General features: G+C 41.1%; 1 protein-coding gene and 15 non-coding genes across 22 annotated transcripts in view; 15 read left to right on the forward strand and 1 right to left on the reverse strand.

Moving 5' to 3' along the window:
• unm_hu7910 (un-named hu7910) overlaps positions 1–13,338 on the reverse strand; it is a 63,043-nt gene that overhangs the window by 9,977 nt on the left and 39,728 nt on the right. For all 7 annotated transcript variants that reach the window (XM_042398909.1, XM_042398912.1, XM_042398910.1 and 4 more), the window contains 3 exons: positions 8,469–8,605; positions 8,225–8,323; positions 7,472–7,561 (listed from right to left, as the gene is read on the reverse strand). In XM_042398909.1, coding sequence (XP_042254843.1) covers positions 7,472–7,561; positions 8,225–8,323; positions 8,469–8,605 — 326 coding nt within the window. The remainder of the gene's footprint in view (positions 1–7,471; positions 7,562–8,224; positions 8,324–8,468; positions 8,606–13,338) is intronic.
• Positions 104–177, forward strand: trnai-aau. The gene has a single exon. It is a non-coding gene; the product is annotated as a tRNA-Ile (tRNA).
• Positions 555–628, forward strand: trnai-aau. The gene has a single exon. It is a non-coding gene; the product is annotated as a tRNA-Ile (tRNA).
• Positions 1,486–1,559, forward strand: trnai-aau. Its single transcript has one exon. It is a non-coding gene; the product is annotated as a tRNA-Ile (tRNA).
• On the forward strand, positions 1,937–2,010 carry trnai-aau. The gene has a single exon. It is a non-coding gene; the product is annotated as a tRNA-Ile (tRNA).
• trnai-aau lies at positions 2,868–2,941 on the forward strand. The gene has a single exon. It is a non-coding gene; the product is annotated as a tRNA-Ile (tRNA).
• trnai-aau lies at positions 3,319–3,392 on the forward strand. The gene has a single exon. It is a non-coding gene; the product is annotated as a tRNA-Ile (tRNA).
• On the forward strand, positions 4,249–4,322 carry trnai-aau. Its single transcript has one exon. It is a non-coding gene; the product is annotated as a tRNA-Ile (tRNA).
• trnai-aau lies at positions 4,700–4,773 on the forward strand. The gene has a single exon. It is a non-coding gene; the product is annotated as a tRNA-Ile (tRNA).
• trnai-aau lies at positions 5,635–5,708 on the forward strand. Its single transcript has one exon. It is a non-coding gene; the product is annotated as a tRNA-Ile (tRNA).
• Positions 6,081–6,154, forward strand: trnai-aau. The gene has a single exon. It is a non-coding gene; the product is annotated as a tRNA-Ile (tRNA).
• On the forward strand, positions 6,559–6,632 carry trnai-aau. Its single transcript has one exon. It is a non-coding gene; the product is annotated as a tRNA-Ile (tRNA).
• On the forward strand, positions 10,348–10,421 carry trnai-aau. Its single transcript has one exon. It is a non-coding gene; the product is annotated as a tRNA-Ile (tRNA).
• On the forward strand, positions 10,881–10,954 carry trnai-aau. Its single transcript has one exon. It is a non-coding gene; the product is annotated as a tRNA-Ile (tRNA).
• Positions 11,549–11,622, forward strand: trnai-aau. The gene has a single exon. It is a non-coding gene; the product is annotated as a tRNA-Ile (tRNA).
• trnai-aau lies at positions 12,014–12,087 on the forward strand. Its single transcript has one exon. It is a non-coding gene; the product is annotated as a tRNA-Ile (tRNA).

The following is a 13,338-nucleotide window of genomic DNA, read 5'->3' on the forward strand; positions in this document are numbered from 1 at the left end:
ACCACCATTTGTACCTCTAAAAAGCTCACCCAACTCACACCCAAATCAACCAAATAAGAAATAATTTTCTGTGTGAAAGACAGAGATAATTATGGTTTGATATGGCCGGTTAGCTCAGTTGGTTAGAGCGTGGTGCTAATAACGCCAAGGTCGCGGGTTCGATCCCCGTACGGGCCAAATACCTTTTAAGATAACCATCACTCAGCAAGATCCTCAGTACAGTAGAGTTTGGAGTTTGATCAAATAACTTCAAAAATGTACTGACATGAAAAATGACTGAAAGAATCAAACCTGTAGTTGCTTTCCTCTGGTCTGGATCAGTTAGAAAACTTGTTTTGGTTTCTTTTCACACAGAAAAACATTCAAATGAACCAAAATGTATCGCTGAAAGCCAGGTGAGAACGTTAACTCGACTCAAACAAATGACCGCAGGTTTGAGATCTCTCTCGGGTCACAAACCTTAGGCTTCAAAAATCTGCAAGTGACACTGATCACATCAGCTGTGCATAAACAGTAGAATTACTTCTGATTTCTAAATAACTTCTCCATCAAATGGCCGGTTAGCTCAGTTGGTTAGAGCGTGGTGCTAATAACGCCAAGGTCGCGGGTTCGATCCCCGTACGGGCCAACAAACTTTAAAGGTAACATCAGTCACTCTATAAATGGTTTAGCACAGGTGACCTTGGAGTCTAACTTAAAAAAAAACTATCCTAGCAAACATACCGACATGTAATGAGAATGTAGAAGTTATGTAAAAAAAACTCCTCAATGTCAAGTGGAAAATCCAAACAACAAACATGATGAAAAATCAGGCTAAACCCAAATTTTCAAATCCTGGCAAGAGAAACCACCACACATACTTACACAACAAATAGTGATGTAAGCTGTGTCAAACACTAAGGATAAACATATAGAAGGGCCCCAAAGCCCAGACTTTGGACAGAAAATCAGTAGAGACCACAAATAACACAGCCCTCTTTTTCCCCAATACCACCAACCCTCTACTAGCTGATGTGGAATTCATGGCCGGTTAAGTCAGTTGGTTAGAGCGTGGTGCTAATAACGCTGAGGTCACAGGTTTGATCCTGTACAGGCCAGATTAGTTTTGATTCAACATCCATCACCAGACAGAATTCTTCCCTTCTAGAGGGAAGTTTAGAGTCTGATCTCCAATGTTTGACATAGAAAGATCTACCACGAAGGCAGAAATCAGACAAAAGGTTTGAGTAAAGAGTTCTTTCAACCAGTTCATTTTGGGGCTCTTAGTGACGTGCAGATCTTTCTGCTTTCAATACCAGTCCAACAGTGTACACAGGAAAGAATCTATTACCCATAAGAACACAGCAAATACTAATCGATTCAGGCAACAACTGAAAACGTTGACCACCATTTGTACCTCTAAAAAGCTCACCCAACTCACACCCAAATCAACCAAATAAGAAATAATTTTCTGTGTGAAAGACAGAGATAATTATGGTTTGATATGGCCGGTTAGCTCAGTTGGTTAGAGCGTGGTGCTAATAACGCCAAGGTCGCGGGTTCGATCCCCGTACGGGCCAAATACCTTTTAAGATAACCATCACTCAGCAAGATCCTCAGTACAGTAGAGTTTGGAGTTTGATCAAATAACTTCAAAAATGTACTGACATGAAAAATGACTGAAAGAATCAAACCTGTAGTTGCTTTCCTCTGGTCTGGATCAGTTAGAAAACTTGTTTTGGTTTCTTTTCACACAGAAAAACATTCAAATGAACCAAAATGTATCGCTGAAAGCCAGGTGAGAACGTTAACTCGACTCAAACAAATGACCGCAGGTTTGAGATCTCTCTCGGGTCACAAACCTTAGGCTTCAAAAATCTGCAAGTGACACTGATCACATCAGCTGTGCATAAACAGTAGAATTAGTTCTGATTTCTAAATAACTTCTCCATCAAATGGCCGGTTAGCTCAGTTGGTTAGAGCGTGGTGCTAATAACGCCAAGGTCGCGGGTTCGATCCCCGTACGGGCCAACAAACTTTAAAGGTAACATCAGTCACTCTATAAATGGTTTAGCACAGGTGACCTTGGAGTCTAACTTAAAAAAAAACTATCCTAGCAAACATACCGACATGTAATGAGAATGTAGAAGTTATGTAAAAAAAACTCCTCAATGTCAAGTGGAAAATCCAAACAACAAACATGATGAAAAATCAGGCTAAACCCAAATTTTCAAATCCTGGCAAGAGAAACCACCACACATACTTACACAACAAATAGTGATGTAAGCTGTGTCAAACACTAAGGATAAACATATAGAAGGGCCCCAAAGCCCAGACTTTGGACAGAAAATCAGTAGAGACCACAAATAACACAGCCCTCTTTTTCCCCAATACCACCAACCCTCTACTAGCTGATGTGGAATTCATGGCCGGTTAAGTCAGTTGGTTAGAGCGTGGTGCTAATAACGCTGAGGTCACAGGTTTGATCCTGTACAGGCCAGATTAGTTTTGATTCAACATCCATCACCAGACAGAATTCTTCCCTTCTAGAGGGAAGTTTAGAGTCTGATCTCCAATGTTTGACATAGAAAGATCTACCACGAAGGCAGAAATCAGACAAAAGGTTTGAGTAAAGAGTTCTTTCAACCAGTTCATTTTGGGGCTCTTAGTGACGTGCAGATCTTTCTGCTTTCAATACCAGTCCAACAGTGTACACAGGAAAGAATCTATTACCCATAAGAACACAGCAAATACTAATCGATTCAGGCAACAACTGAAAACGTTGACCACCATTTGTACCTCTAAAAAGCTCACCCAACTCACACCCAAATCAACCAAATAAGAAATAATTTTCTGTGTGAAAGACAGAGATAATTATGGTTTGATATGGCCGGTTAGCTCAGTTGGTTAGAGCGTGGTGCTAATAACGCCAAGGTCGCGGGTTCGATCCCCGTACGGGCCAAATACCTTTTAAGATAACCATCACTCAGCAAGATCCTCAGTACAGTAGAGTTTGGAGTTTGATCAAATAACTTCAAAAATGTACTGACATGAAAAATGACTGAAAGAATCAAACCTGTAGTTGCTTTCCTCTGGTCTGGATCAGTTAGAAAACTTGTTTTGGTTTCTTTTCACACAGAAAAACATTCAAATGAACCAAAATGTATCGCTGAAAGCCAGGTGAGAACGTTAACTCGACTCAAACAAATGACCGCAGGTTTGAGATCTCTCTCGGGTCACAAACCTTAGGCTTCAAAAATCTGCAAGTGACACTGATCACATCAGCTGTGCATAAACAGTAGAATTAGTTCTGATTTCTAAATAACTTCTCCATCAAATGGCCGGTTAGCTCAGTTGGTTAGAGCGTGGTGCTAATAACGCCAAGGTCGCGGGTTCGATCCCCGTACGGGCCAACAAACTTTAAAGGTAACATCAGTCACTCTATAAATGGTTTAGCACAGGTGACCTTGGAGTCTAACTTAAAAAAAACTATCCTAGCAAACATACCGACATGTAATGAGAATGTAGAAGTTATGTAAAAAAAACTCCTCAATGTCAAGTGGAAAATCCAAACAACAAACATGATGAAAAATCAGGCTAAACCCAAATTTTCAAATCCTGGCAAGAGAAACCACCACACATACTTACACAACAAATAGTGATGTAAGCTGTGTCAAACACTAAGGATAAACATATAGAAGGGCCCCAAAGCCCAGACTTTGGACAGAAAATCAGTAGAGACCACAAATAACACAGCCCTCTTTTTCCCCAATACCACCAACCCTCTACTAGCTGATGTGGAATTCATGGCCGGTTAAGTCAGTTGGTTAGAGCGTGGTGCTAATAACGCTGAGGTCACAGGTTTGATCCTGTACAGGCCAGATTAGTTTTGATTCAACATCCATCACCAGACAGAATTCTTCCCTTCTAGAGGGAAGTTTAGAGTCTGATCTCCAATGTTTGACACAGAAAGATCTACCACGAAGGCAGAAATCAGACAAAAGGTTTGAGTAAAGAGTTCTTTCAACCAGTTCATTTTGGGGCTCTTAGTGACGTGCAGATCTTTCTGCTTTCAATACCAGTCCAACAGTGTACACAGGAAAGAATCTATTACCCATAAGAACACAGCAAATACTAATCGATTCAGGCAACAACTGAAAACGTTGACCACCATTTGTACCTCTAAAAAGCTCACCCAACTCACACCCAAATCAACCAAATAAGAAATAATTTTCTGTGTGAAAGACAGAGATAATTATGGTTTGATATGGCCGGTTAGCTCAGTTGGTTAGAGCGTGGTGCTAATAACGCCAAGGTCGCGGGTTCGATCCCCGTACGGGCCAAATACCTTTTAAGATAACCATCACTCAGCAAGATCCTCAGTACAGTAGAGTTTGGAGTTTGATCAAATAACTTCAAAAATGTACTGACATGAAAAATGACTGAAAGAATCAAACCTGTAGTTGCTTTCCTCTGGTCTGGATCAGTTAGAAAACTTGTTTTGGTTTCTTTTCACACAGAAAAACATTCAAATGAACCAAAATGTATCGCTGAAAGCCAGGTGAGAACGTTAACTCGACTCAAACAAATGACCGCAGGTTTGAGATCTCTCTCGGGTCACAAACCTTAGGCTTCAAAAATCTGCAAGTGACACTGATCACATCAGCTGTGCATAAACAGTAGAATTACTTCTGATTTCTAAATAACTTCTCCATCAAATGGCCGGTTAGCTCAGTTGGTTAGAGCGTGGTGCTAATAACGCCAAGGTCGCGGGTTCGATCCCCGTACGGGCCAACAAACTTTAAAGGTAACATCAGTCACTCTATAAATGGTTTAGCACAGGTGACCTTGGAGTCTAACTTAAAAAAAAACTATCCTAGCAAACAAACCAACATGTAATGAGAATGTAGAAGTTATGTAAAAAAACTCCTCAATGTCAAGTGGAAAATCCAAACAACAAACATGATGAAAAATCAGGCTAAACCCAAATTTTCAAATCCTGGCAAGAGAAACCACCACACGTACTTACACAACAAATAGTGATGTAAGCTGTGTCAAACACTAAGGACAAACATATAGAAGGGCCCCAAAGCCCAGACTTTGGACAGAAAATCAGTAGAGACCACAAATAACACAGCCCTCTTTTTCCCCAATACCACCAACCCTCTACTAGCTGATGTAGGATTCATGGCTGGTTAAGTCAGTTGGTTAGAGCGTGGTGCTAATAACGCTGAGGTCACAGGTTTGATCCTGTACAGACCAGATAAGTTTTGAGTCAACATCCATCACCAGACAGAATTCTTCCCTTCTAGAGGGAAGTTTAGAGTCTGATCTCCAATGTTTGACATAGAAAGATCTACCACGAAGGCAGAAATCAGACAAAAGGTTTGCGTAGAAAGTGCTTTCAACCAGTTCATTTTGGGGCTCTTAGCAATGTGTGCAGATCTTTCTGCTTTCAATACCAGTCCAACAGTGTACACAGGAAAGAGTCTATTACCCATAAGAACACAGCAAATACTAATCTATTCAGGCAACAACTGAAAACGTTGACCACCATTTGTACCTCTACAAAGCTCACCCAACTCACACCCAAATCAACCACATAAAAAGTTATAATTTTCTGTGTGAAAGACAGAGATAATTATGGTTTGATATGGCCGGTTAGCTCAGTTGGTTAGAGCGTGGTGCTAATAACGCCAAGGTCGCGGGTTCGATCCCCGTACGGGCCAAATACCTTTTAAGATAACCATCACTCAGCAAGATCCTCAGTACAGTAGAGTTTGGAGTTTGATCAAATAACTTCAAAAATGTACCAACATGAAAAACGACTGAAAGAATCAAACCTGTAGTTGCTTTCCTCTGGTCTGGACCAGTTAGAAAACTTTCCACGCACATTTCTTTCCACACAGAAAAACATTCAAATGAACCAAAATGCATCACTAAAAGCCAGGTGAGTACGTTCACTCGACTCAAACAAATGACCGCAAGTTTGAAATCTCTCTCGGGTCACAAACCTTAGGCTTCAAAAATCTGGAAGTGACACTTGGCTGCGCATAAACAGAAGAATTACTTTTAATTTCTAAATAACTTCTCCATCACATGGCCGGTTAGCTCAGTTGGTTAGAGCGTGGTGCTAATAACGCCAAGGTCGCGGGTTCGATCCCCGTACGGGCCAGTTGAGTTTTGATTCAACATCCATCACCAGACAGAATTCTTCCCTTCTAGAGGGAAGTTTCGAGTCTGATCTCCAATGTTTGACACAGGAAGATCTACCACAAATGCAAAAACTAGACAAAAGATTTGAGTAGAAAGTACTTTCAACTAGTTTATGTTGGGGCTCTTAGTAATGTGTGCAGATCTTTCGGCTTTCAATACGAGTCAAACAGTCAAGAATTTATCACCCATAAGAAAACAGCCAATACTAATCTATTCAGGCAACAACTGAAAACGTTGACCACCATTTGTACCTCTACAAAACTCACACCCTAGGCTTCAAAAATCTGCAAGTGAGACTGATCACATTGGCTGCGCATAAACAGTAGAATTATTTCTAATTTCAAAATGACATCACCATCACATGGCCGGTTAGCTCAGCTGGTTAGAGCGTGGTGCTAATAACGCCAAGGTCGCGGGTTCGATCCCCGTACGGGCCAACAAACTTTAAAGGTCACACCAGTCACTCTATAAATGGTTTAGTCCAGGTGAATTATGAGACATAATGTTCTAAGCTCTTATATGCTCTAAACTTTCAAAATTTGAATAGGCGCCTAACCAAAACACAATGTTCATTACAGATTTATTACTAGAAAAACTTGCCACACAGTGCTGAGCTGCATCTCGAAATAATCTTCAGGCTCCCAGCTTTCAGATGATGTATACCACTTCTATGTGGCATATACTGTTGACCTGCTATCTCACCCTAAACATCCCCTGCCCCCCCCAAAAATGGGTCTATGGTAGGGGGGTAGGAATGGAAGAGGTTAAGTGACTGTACCAGACGGGAAGATGAAAAGTTAAAAAACTCTCAACAATTTTGTACACCAGTTATAAAATATGCTGACTAACACCAAGGCTGCTGGGTTTTCTGAGAAGATAAATTCAATGTGAGCATTTCTTGAAAATATACTCAAGCAATGTTCAGTTTTTTTGTCAGCCAGATGTTGAGGAAACTCTTTGTGATGTTAATGTTTCCGATATGGCATTACAGTGCACAGGTATTTCGGTTATTTTGTCCAGGGGGCACAACAAAACAACAAAACACCTTGGGAGATAATACAATGCCATACAAATTTAAGGTGTTTTGTTTCACTTCAATCAATTATCAGGAAATTGTTCAGGCACTAAATCTTGTTTCTGTTTAGTTCAGATCAGACTCTTTGGCACCACCATGTGATCAACAGACTTTACTGCAGGACTGATTGTGTTCATCAGTCTACATTTAAGTTTGGAAATAAAGTGACAAATGTACTGTGGGTGTGTGTGTGTTACTCACGCTGTTGTCTCCGACTCTCTGCAGAGCGTCTCCCAGGTGGAAATAAAAACGCCCGTCGTCAGTCCCGGGTTCACCTGACTCTAAACCCTCCTGGAGAAAGATGTGGAGAGGGAAAGGTTTAGGTTTTGGGCTCAGGGATCTGTTGTTGTTAATTAGTTGTGTTATTTATTGTGTCATGCACATACAAGCACCCAGCCCACATGGATTCATAAGACAAGTATTGTTGCCTTGGTGAAACATCTGTCAGAGAGGAACAGAACAAACAAAGAGGCTCCCCAAATAAAATCAATCACAAAGAAGATTCTCCCCCTAAAACACAGCTCAAGTTCTTTATAATCATCCATCTTGAAGAGTCCATCAGAAATATAAGACATTTTACTGAAACGCAAGTACTGAAATCATCATGTAATGAACAATAAGACATGGAATGGATTTGACCTTCAATCTCACAAAACAAACAAGGTTATTTCCCTTCAAGGAAACACGTAAACCTCTCTGTTTCTATATCTCACGGTGGTGTACCTGATCGTATTATTTCATAATTGCAGCGACTTGCATCAACCTCAAAACCCCCTTAAAACAGATAAGCCAATTTCTCTTAAGAAAGAATTTGATTTACTGACTTGCTGCATGTACATGGGACTCGTAGATCTCAGAGGAACCTGGTTTCTTCTATGTATGTGTAAATGTGCTGAATGAAGGTCCTCATAAGTATAGATATAAACATACGTGTGTGTGTGTGTGTGTGTGTACCTTCAGGTATGGTATACTCTCTGCTATCTTGTTCTCTGACTTCAGGATGAAGCCGTAATGAACTTTAGCAAAGCCATTGCCAGGGGAAACTGCCAGGACCTGGTGGGGGCGGCACAGAGGACAGACAGCCAATCAAAATAAAGAACAACACAGTTTAAGTTTTTACCAGCACTGAAACTCCAACAAACTCCTGTCACTCAAACTAAACATGAAAGCCAAAATAAAGCTAACAGTGTTCACACACCTCCTCATAGACCTTCTTGGCGCCCTTGTTGTCTCCTAGTAACAGGTGGGCGACGCCCAGGTCGTTCTTCAGACTGACGTCTTCTGGAAAGATCTGAACCAACTTTTCTAGAGTCGCCAGAGACCCACGCATCCGACCTGAGAGAGAGAAACAATAATATAACACCGCTTTCAGTTTTCAGTATTTTATTTCAAACATCATATCTGAATGATGATAGAAGGATAGTGAGCTTTTAGTGCAATAAAACATCAAAAAATGCAGATATCGTGACTAAAGTCTTCCTGAATATGTTTGATTCAGTCATTTTAGAATAGAATAGTATAAATTTGTGCTTGAATGGGTATTGTTAGCATGAATAACAGGTCTCTCTGCCAATCATACTCACTCAGTTGACAGACAGCACCCTATGATGCCTATCATGTCATGGCTAGTTGGCTCAGTCGGTTAGAGTGTGGTGCTAAAGATGACAATGTTTAGGGTTCGATTCCTGTGCAGGTCAAACAGTTTTTATGGGAAAACAATACATGACGAAAAGTTCTTGATTACAGTAAGCAGGTAGTTCAGGGTCTGAAAAGTGAAGCTAACGCAGAAGTGCCTTAAACCTGCATTCTCTCTAATGACCATCAGGGGGCGACTCCACTGGCTCCAAAAACAAGTCCGATTGTATAGAAGTCTATGAGAAAATGACCCTATTTCTCATTTGATTTATTACCTCAGTAAACACTTTCCTAATGAGTTTATGGTCTCAATTGCTAATTTCAAGTCTTCAATACAGCATGATGTTCATTCAAAGCAGGGTATGCTTTAGGAAGTGGCTACGATGTGATTGACAAGTCGCTATCATGGCAACGTGGTTAGGTCATGTGACCATCGTGTAACACTGGAGTCGCATTGTATAGGTGTAGCCCTAGCTGTCACTATTTCAGTGTTTTTTCAGTTCATGAAAGTCAATTGTAACATTTTGGTCACCTAATAAGGCTTGTCCAATGTTAAGTTGTACTAAATCCAACTCCCTCAGTTTTTCCAGAGTACATTAATGGTTTTAAGTTTGTTTTTTGACAGTGAAAATTAGCATTAGCTTTAGCATTATCACAGTTAACCATAAATTGTAAATGCACCATGCTAACCAAGCTAGCAGCTAGCGTTAGGGTCAGCTCCACTCTCTTGTTCAAATATGGTCACTTCTCATCACTTCTGACTCCAAAAATCCAAGATGGCGACAGTCAAAATGGCAAACTCAAGGCTTCAAAACGGGAATCCACAAACCAATGGGTGACGTCAAAGTAATCACGAATCAAAAAACACCAATCTTCCGACATGAGAATCAAACCAAAATGCATCCGTAAAAGCCAGGTGAGAAAGTTCATTCCACTCAAACAAGTGAACGCAGGTTTAAAATCTCCTTCAGACTGTTTTCAAACCTGCATTGTTTAGTCCAGTTGAATGGGACTTTGGTTAGTTTTCCTCTTTGATGCGATTCATTTGTGCAGATCTGAACACAGCAGTTGTATTCAGACCGAAACAACTGCATGCAGACTTTTTAGAGGACGTAGTCTTGATCTGGTCAGAAATTAATTCTGGAGCGGTTTGAGGTGGGAACATGATCCGACCTCCATCTGACTGCAAAGCTGCAAGTTTGAGCTAGACGGCTCCTGTAGTCAGGAGTGTTTTCTGTATGAAAAGAAACTGATCAAGGGGAAAACGCATCAAGTTTAGTGACTACAGTACGCAGACTTGTATAAAAACCTCTTCAATAGCAGCACAAATCATCAAGATTGGGCCACAAACTTCAGGCTTTAGAAATCTGTAAGTGACATCGCATCGGCTGTGCATACAAAGAAAAATGACCTCTAATTTCTAAACAATATCACCATATCATGGCCGGTTAGCTCAGTTGGTTATAGCGTGGTGCTAATAACGCCAAGGTCGCGGGTTCGATCCCCGTACGGGCCACACAACTTTTGAGTCAACACTAACCAAACAGCAGCACCAGTGCAGTTTGGAGTCTAATCACAAATTCATAAGTTCCTAAATTGATTAAAATCTAAATGCACGCAGAGTTGTTTAAAAATAGATATAAATGATCACACAACGAAAATATCAACAGTGTCAAAAGACTTTTCCTCTACCCTGAAGTTTGGTTTGAAGTCAACTCACAAATACATCAAACATCCAATCGAGACCTTGCATGCGAGGTTATGTAAAGATTGTTTTATGTGTCAAGTGGAAGATGAAACAGAAAAGATGAAACAGTGCACACAGGAGACAAACAGGCTGAAATCCTTTAGAGATCAGGAAACAGGTGCAATGACATTCTGACAACTTAAAAAATCACTAGTGCTTTCACCTTTTTTTAAAAAAAAAGTGTCACCTCACCCTGGTAGGAGACAGTGAGAGACATATCAGTCCCCTGGCCGGTTAGCTCAGTTGGTTAGAGCGTGGTGCTAATAACGCCAAGGTCGCGGGTTCGATCCCCGTACGGGCCACACAGCTTTTAAGGTAACACTCACAACCTTGAGAAGTTCCTTGGACAGTGAAGTCTCATAGGCCAATAAAGTTATTCAAAATCTGTCAAAACACAGACTGGAGTTTGGAGTTTCATCGCAATTCAAAAACTGGAAAACAACACTGGTTTTGTACTTGTGCCTAATCAGAGGCAGAGCTACAGTACGAAGAGCTGAAAGGAGTCAAACAGCCGGACCTAACACTCACTCCGCTGACTTCAGCACAAATCATCAGGATTGGACCACACGCACACACGCAGGCTTCAAAAATCTGCAAGTGACATCACAGCAGCCGTGCATACACAGAGGAATCACCCCAAATTAGTAACTAATGTTAAACTCACTCTGTAATCCTTCACTGATCAGACAGCAAACATTAATCAAATTCTGGAAACACTAAGAAAACTAACAGTGATATCAGCTGTGTCAAACACTGAGGACAAACATATAGAAAGGCCCCAAAGTCCAGACTTTGGAAATAAAATCAGTAGAGACCACACATGCCACAACCCCCTTTTTCCAAATACCACCAACCTTCTACTAGCTGATGTGGAGGAGGGAGAGCCAGTTATTCATGGCCGGTTAGCTCAGTTGGTTAGAGCGTGGTGCTAATAACGCCAAGGTCGCGGGTTCGATCCCCGTACGGGCCAGTTAAGTTTTGATTCAACATCCATCACCAGACAGAATTCTTCCCTTCTAGAGGGAAGTTTAGAGTCTGATCTCCAATGTTTGACACAGAAAGATCTACCACGAAGGCAGAAATCAGACAAAAGGTTTGAGTAAAGAGTTCTTTCAACCAGTTCATTTTGGGGCTCTTAGTGACGTGCAGATCTTTCTGCTTTCAATACCAGTCCAACAGTGTACACAGGAAAGAATCTATTACCCATAAGAACACAGCAAATACTAGTCGATTCAGGCAACAACTGAAAACGTTGACCACCATTTGTACCTCTACAAAGCTCACCCAACTCACACCCAAATCAACCAAATAAAAAGTCATAATTTTCTGTCTGAAAGACAGAGATAATTATGGTTTGATATGGCCGGTTAGCTCAGTTGGTTAGAGCGTGGTGCTAATAACGCCAAGGTCGCGGGTTCGATCCCCGTACGGGCCAATCAGTTTATTGAGTCACCTTCCCTTCTGAAAAGTTCTTGAATACAGTGAAGTTTGAAGTCTGTTTACAAATCCAGAAAAAACAACCTGCCGATTATAAGAATCAGACTTTACATGCAACTGAACTTTCACTACTTTCATACTGGATCACAAACATTAAGCTTCAAAAATCTACAAGTGACATCACAGAAAATTACCTTTCATTTCTAAGTAACACCACCATGTCATGGTGCTAATAACGCTAAGGTCACAGGTTCAATCCCTGCACAGGCCAAACAACTCCTGAGTCCCCATATAGCAGCGTTAAACCCAACTCACACATATGGGCTACATCCCAAGTCTCTTATTTCATATTTCCTCACTCAAACCAGAGGATGTTCTGGTCCGCTATTTTATCACTATCAGGATATCAATAAATAATGAATAAATAATATAAATGTATTCTGCCAGTAGAGATGGTTCCTGTGCCTCTCAGCAGGACACAGAATAAATACAGAATGCAGGTTTTTATTCATGTGCAGGTGTTTGTCCAACAGAGAAAACAGCTGCTGCAGTGATAACTGTGAGCCTTTATTAGCGTTAACACGGCGCACATGTGTGCAGACACAAACTCCATCAAAAGTCGCTACAGCTGTTAAAGCTGACTGACAGCTGATCCGGCTGTGATCAGCCGCCGCCATCTTCACAAACGGACGTCGCTTCACATGACGCTTCAGATGAAAGGACGTCTCATTTCTCTAAAAAGCATATTCCCTCGTTTCTTCTGTCTTCGCTCGGTTTCCTTGCATCTCTCCATGCGTCCTCGGTGGGAGGGACTAAGACGCCAGGAAAAGACGCAAGTGAGGGAAACGTGGATGTAATTTAAGAGACTTAGGATGTGCCCATGGACTCAAAGTAATAAGCTCTCAAAAGCCCGAACCTTGTGTTTGCTTAGAGATAGGCACATAATTTACATACTTGGCTCTGATTGGACAGTTACTTTCTCCCACTGGCCCACAACAAAGTAGTTTCCTGAGCAGTGTGTTTGCAGTGACGATCTGCTTGTCTCACATTTGTCTGAAGTGATTTTGGAGTGCCAGCGTCTTGTTTTACAAATGACTATCACTCGAAAATTGCAGATACATTTGTGTGTCTTACAGTCCTCTCACATGCTCATGAATGGGTCACAATGTATGATGTTTATTTTGATTAGTTAATCATGTCAAAATGACACAGACGCAGCCTGCATGTTGTAAAATGTGGCGAAACGGGC

The sequence above is a fragment of the Thunnus maccoyii genome, chromosome 21, assembly GCF_910596095.1.
Source record: "Thunnus maccoyii chromosome 21, fThuMac1.1, whole genome shotgun sequence".
NCBI classification, from domain to species: Eukaryota; Metazoa; Chordata; class Actinopteri; order Scombriformes; family Scombridae; genus Thunnus; species Thunnus maccoyii.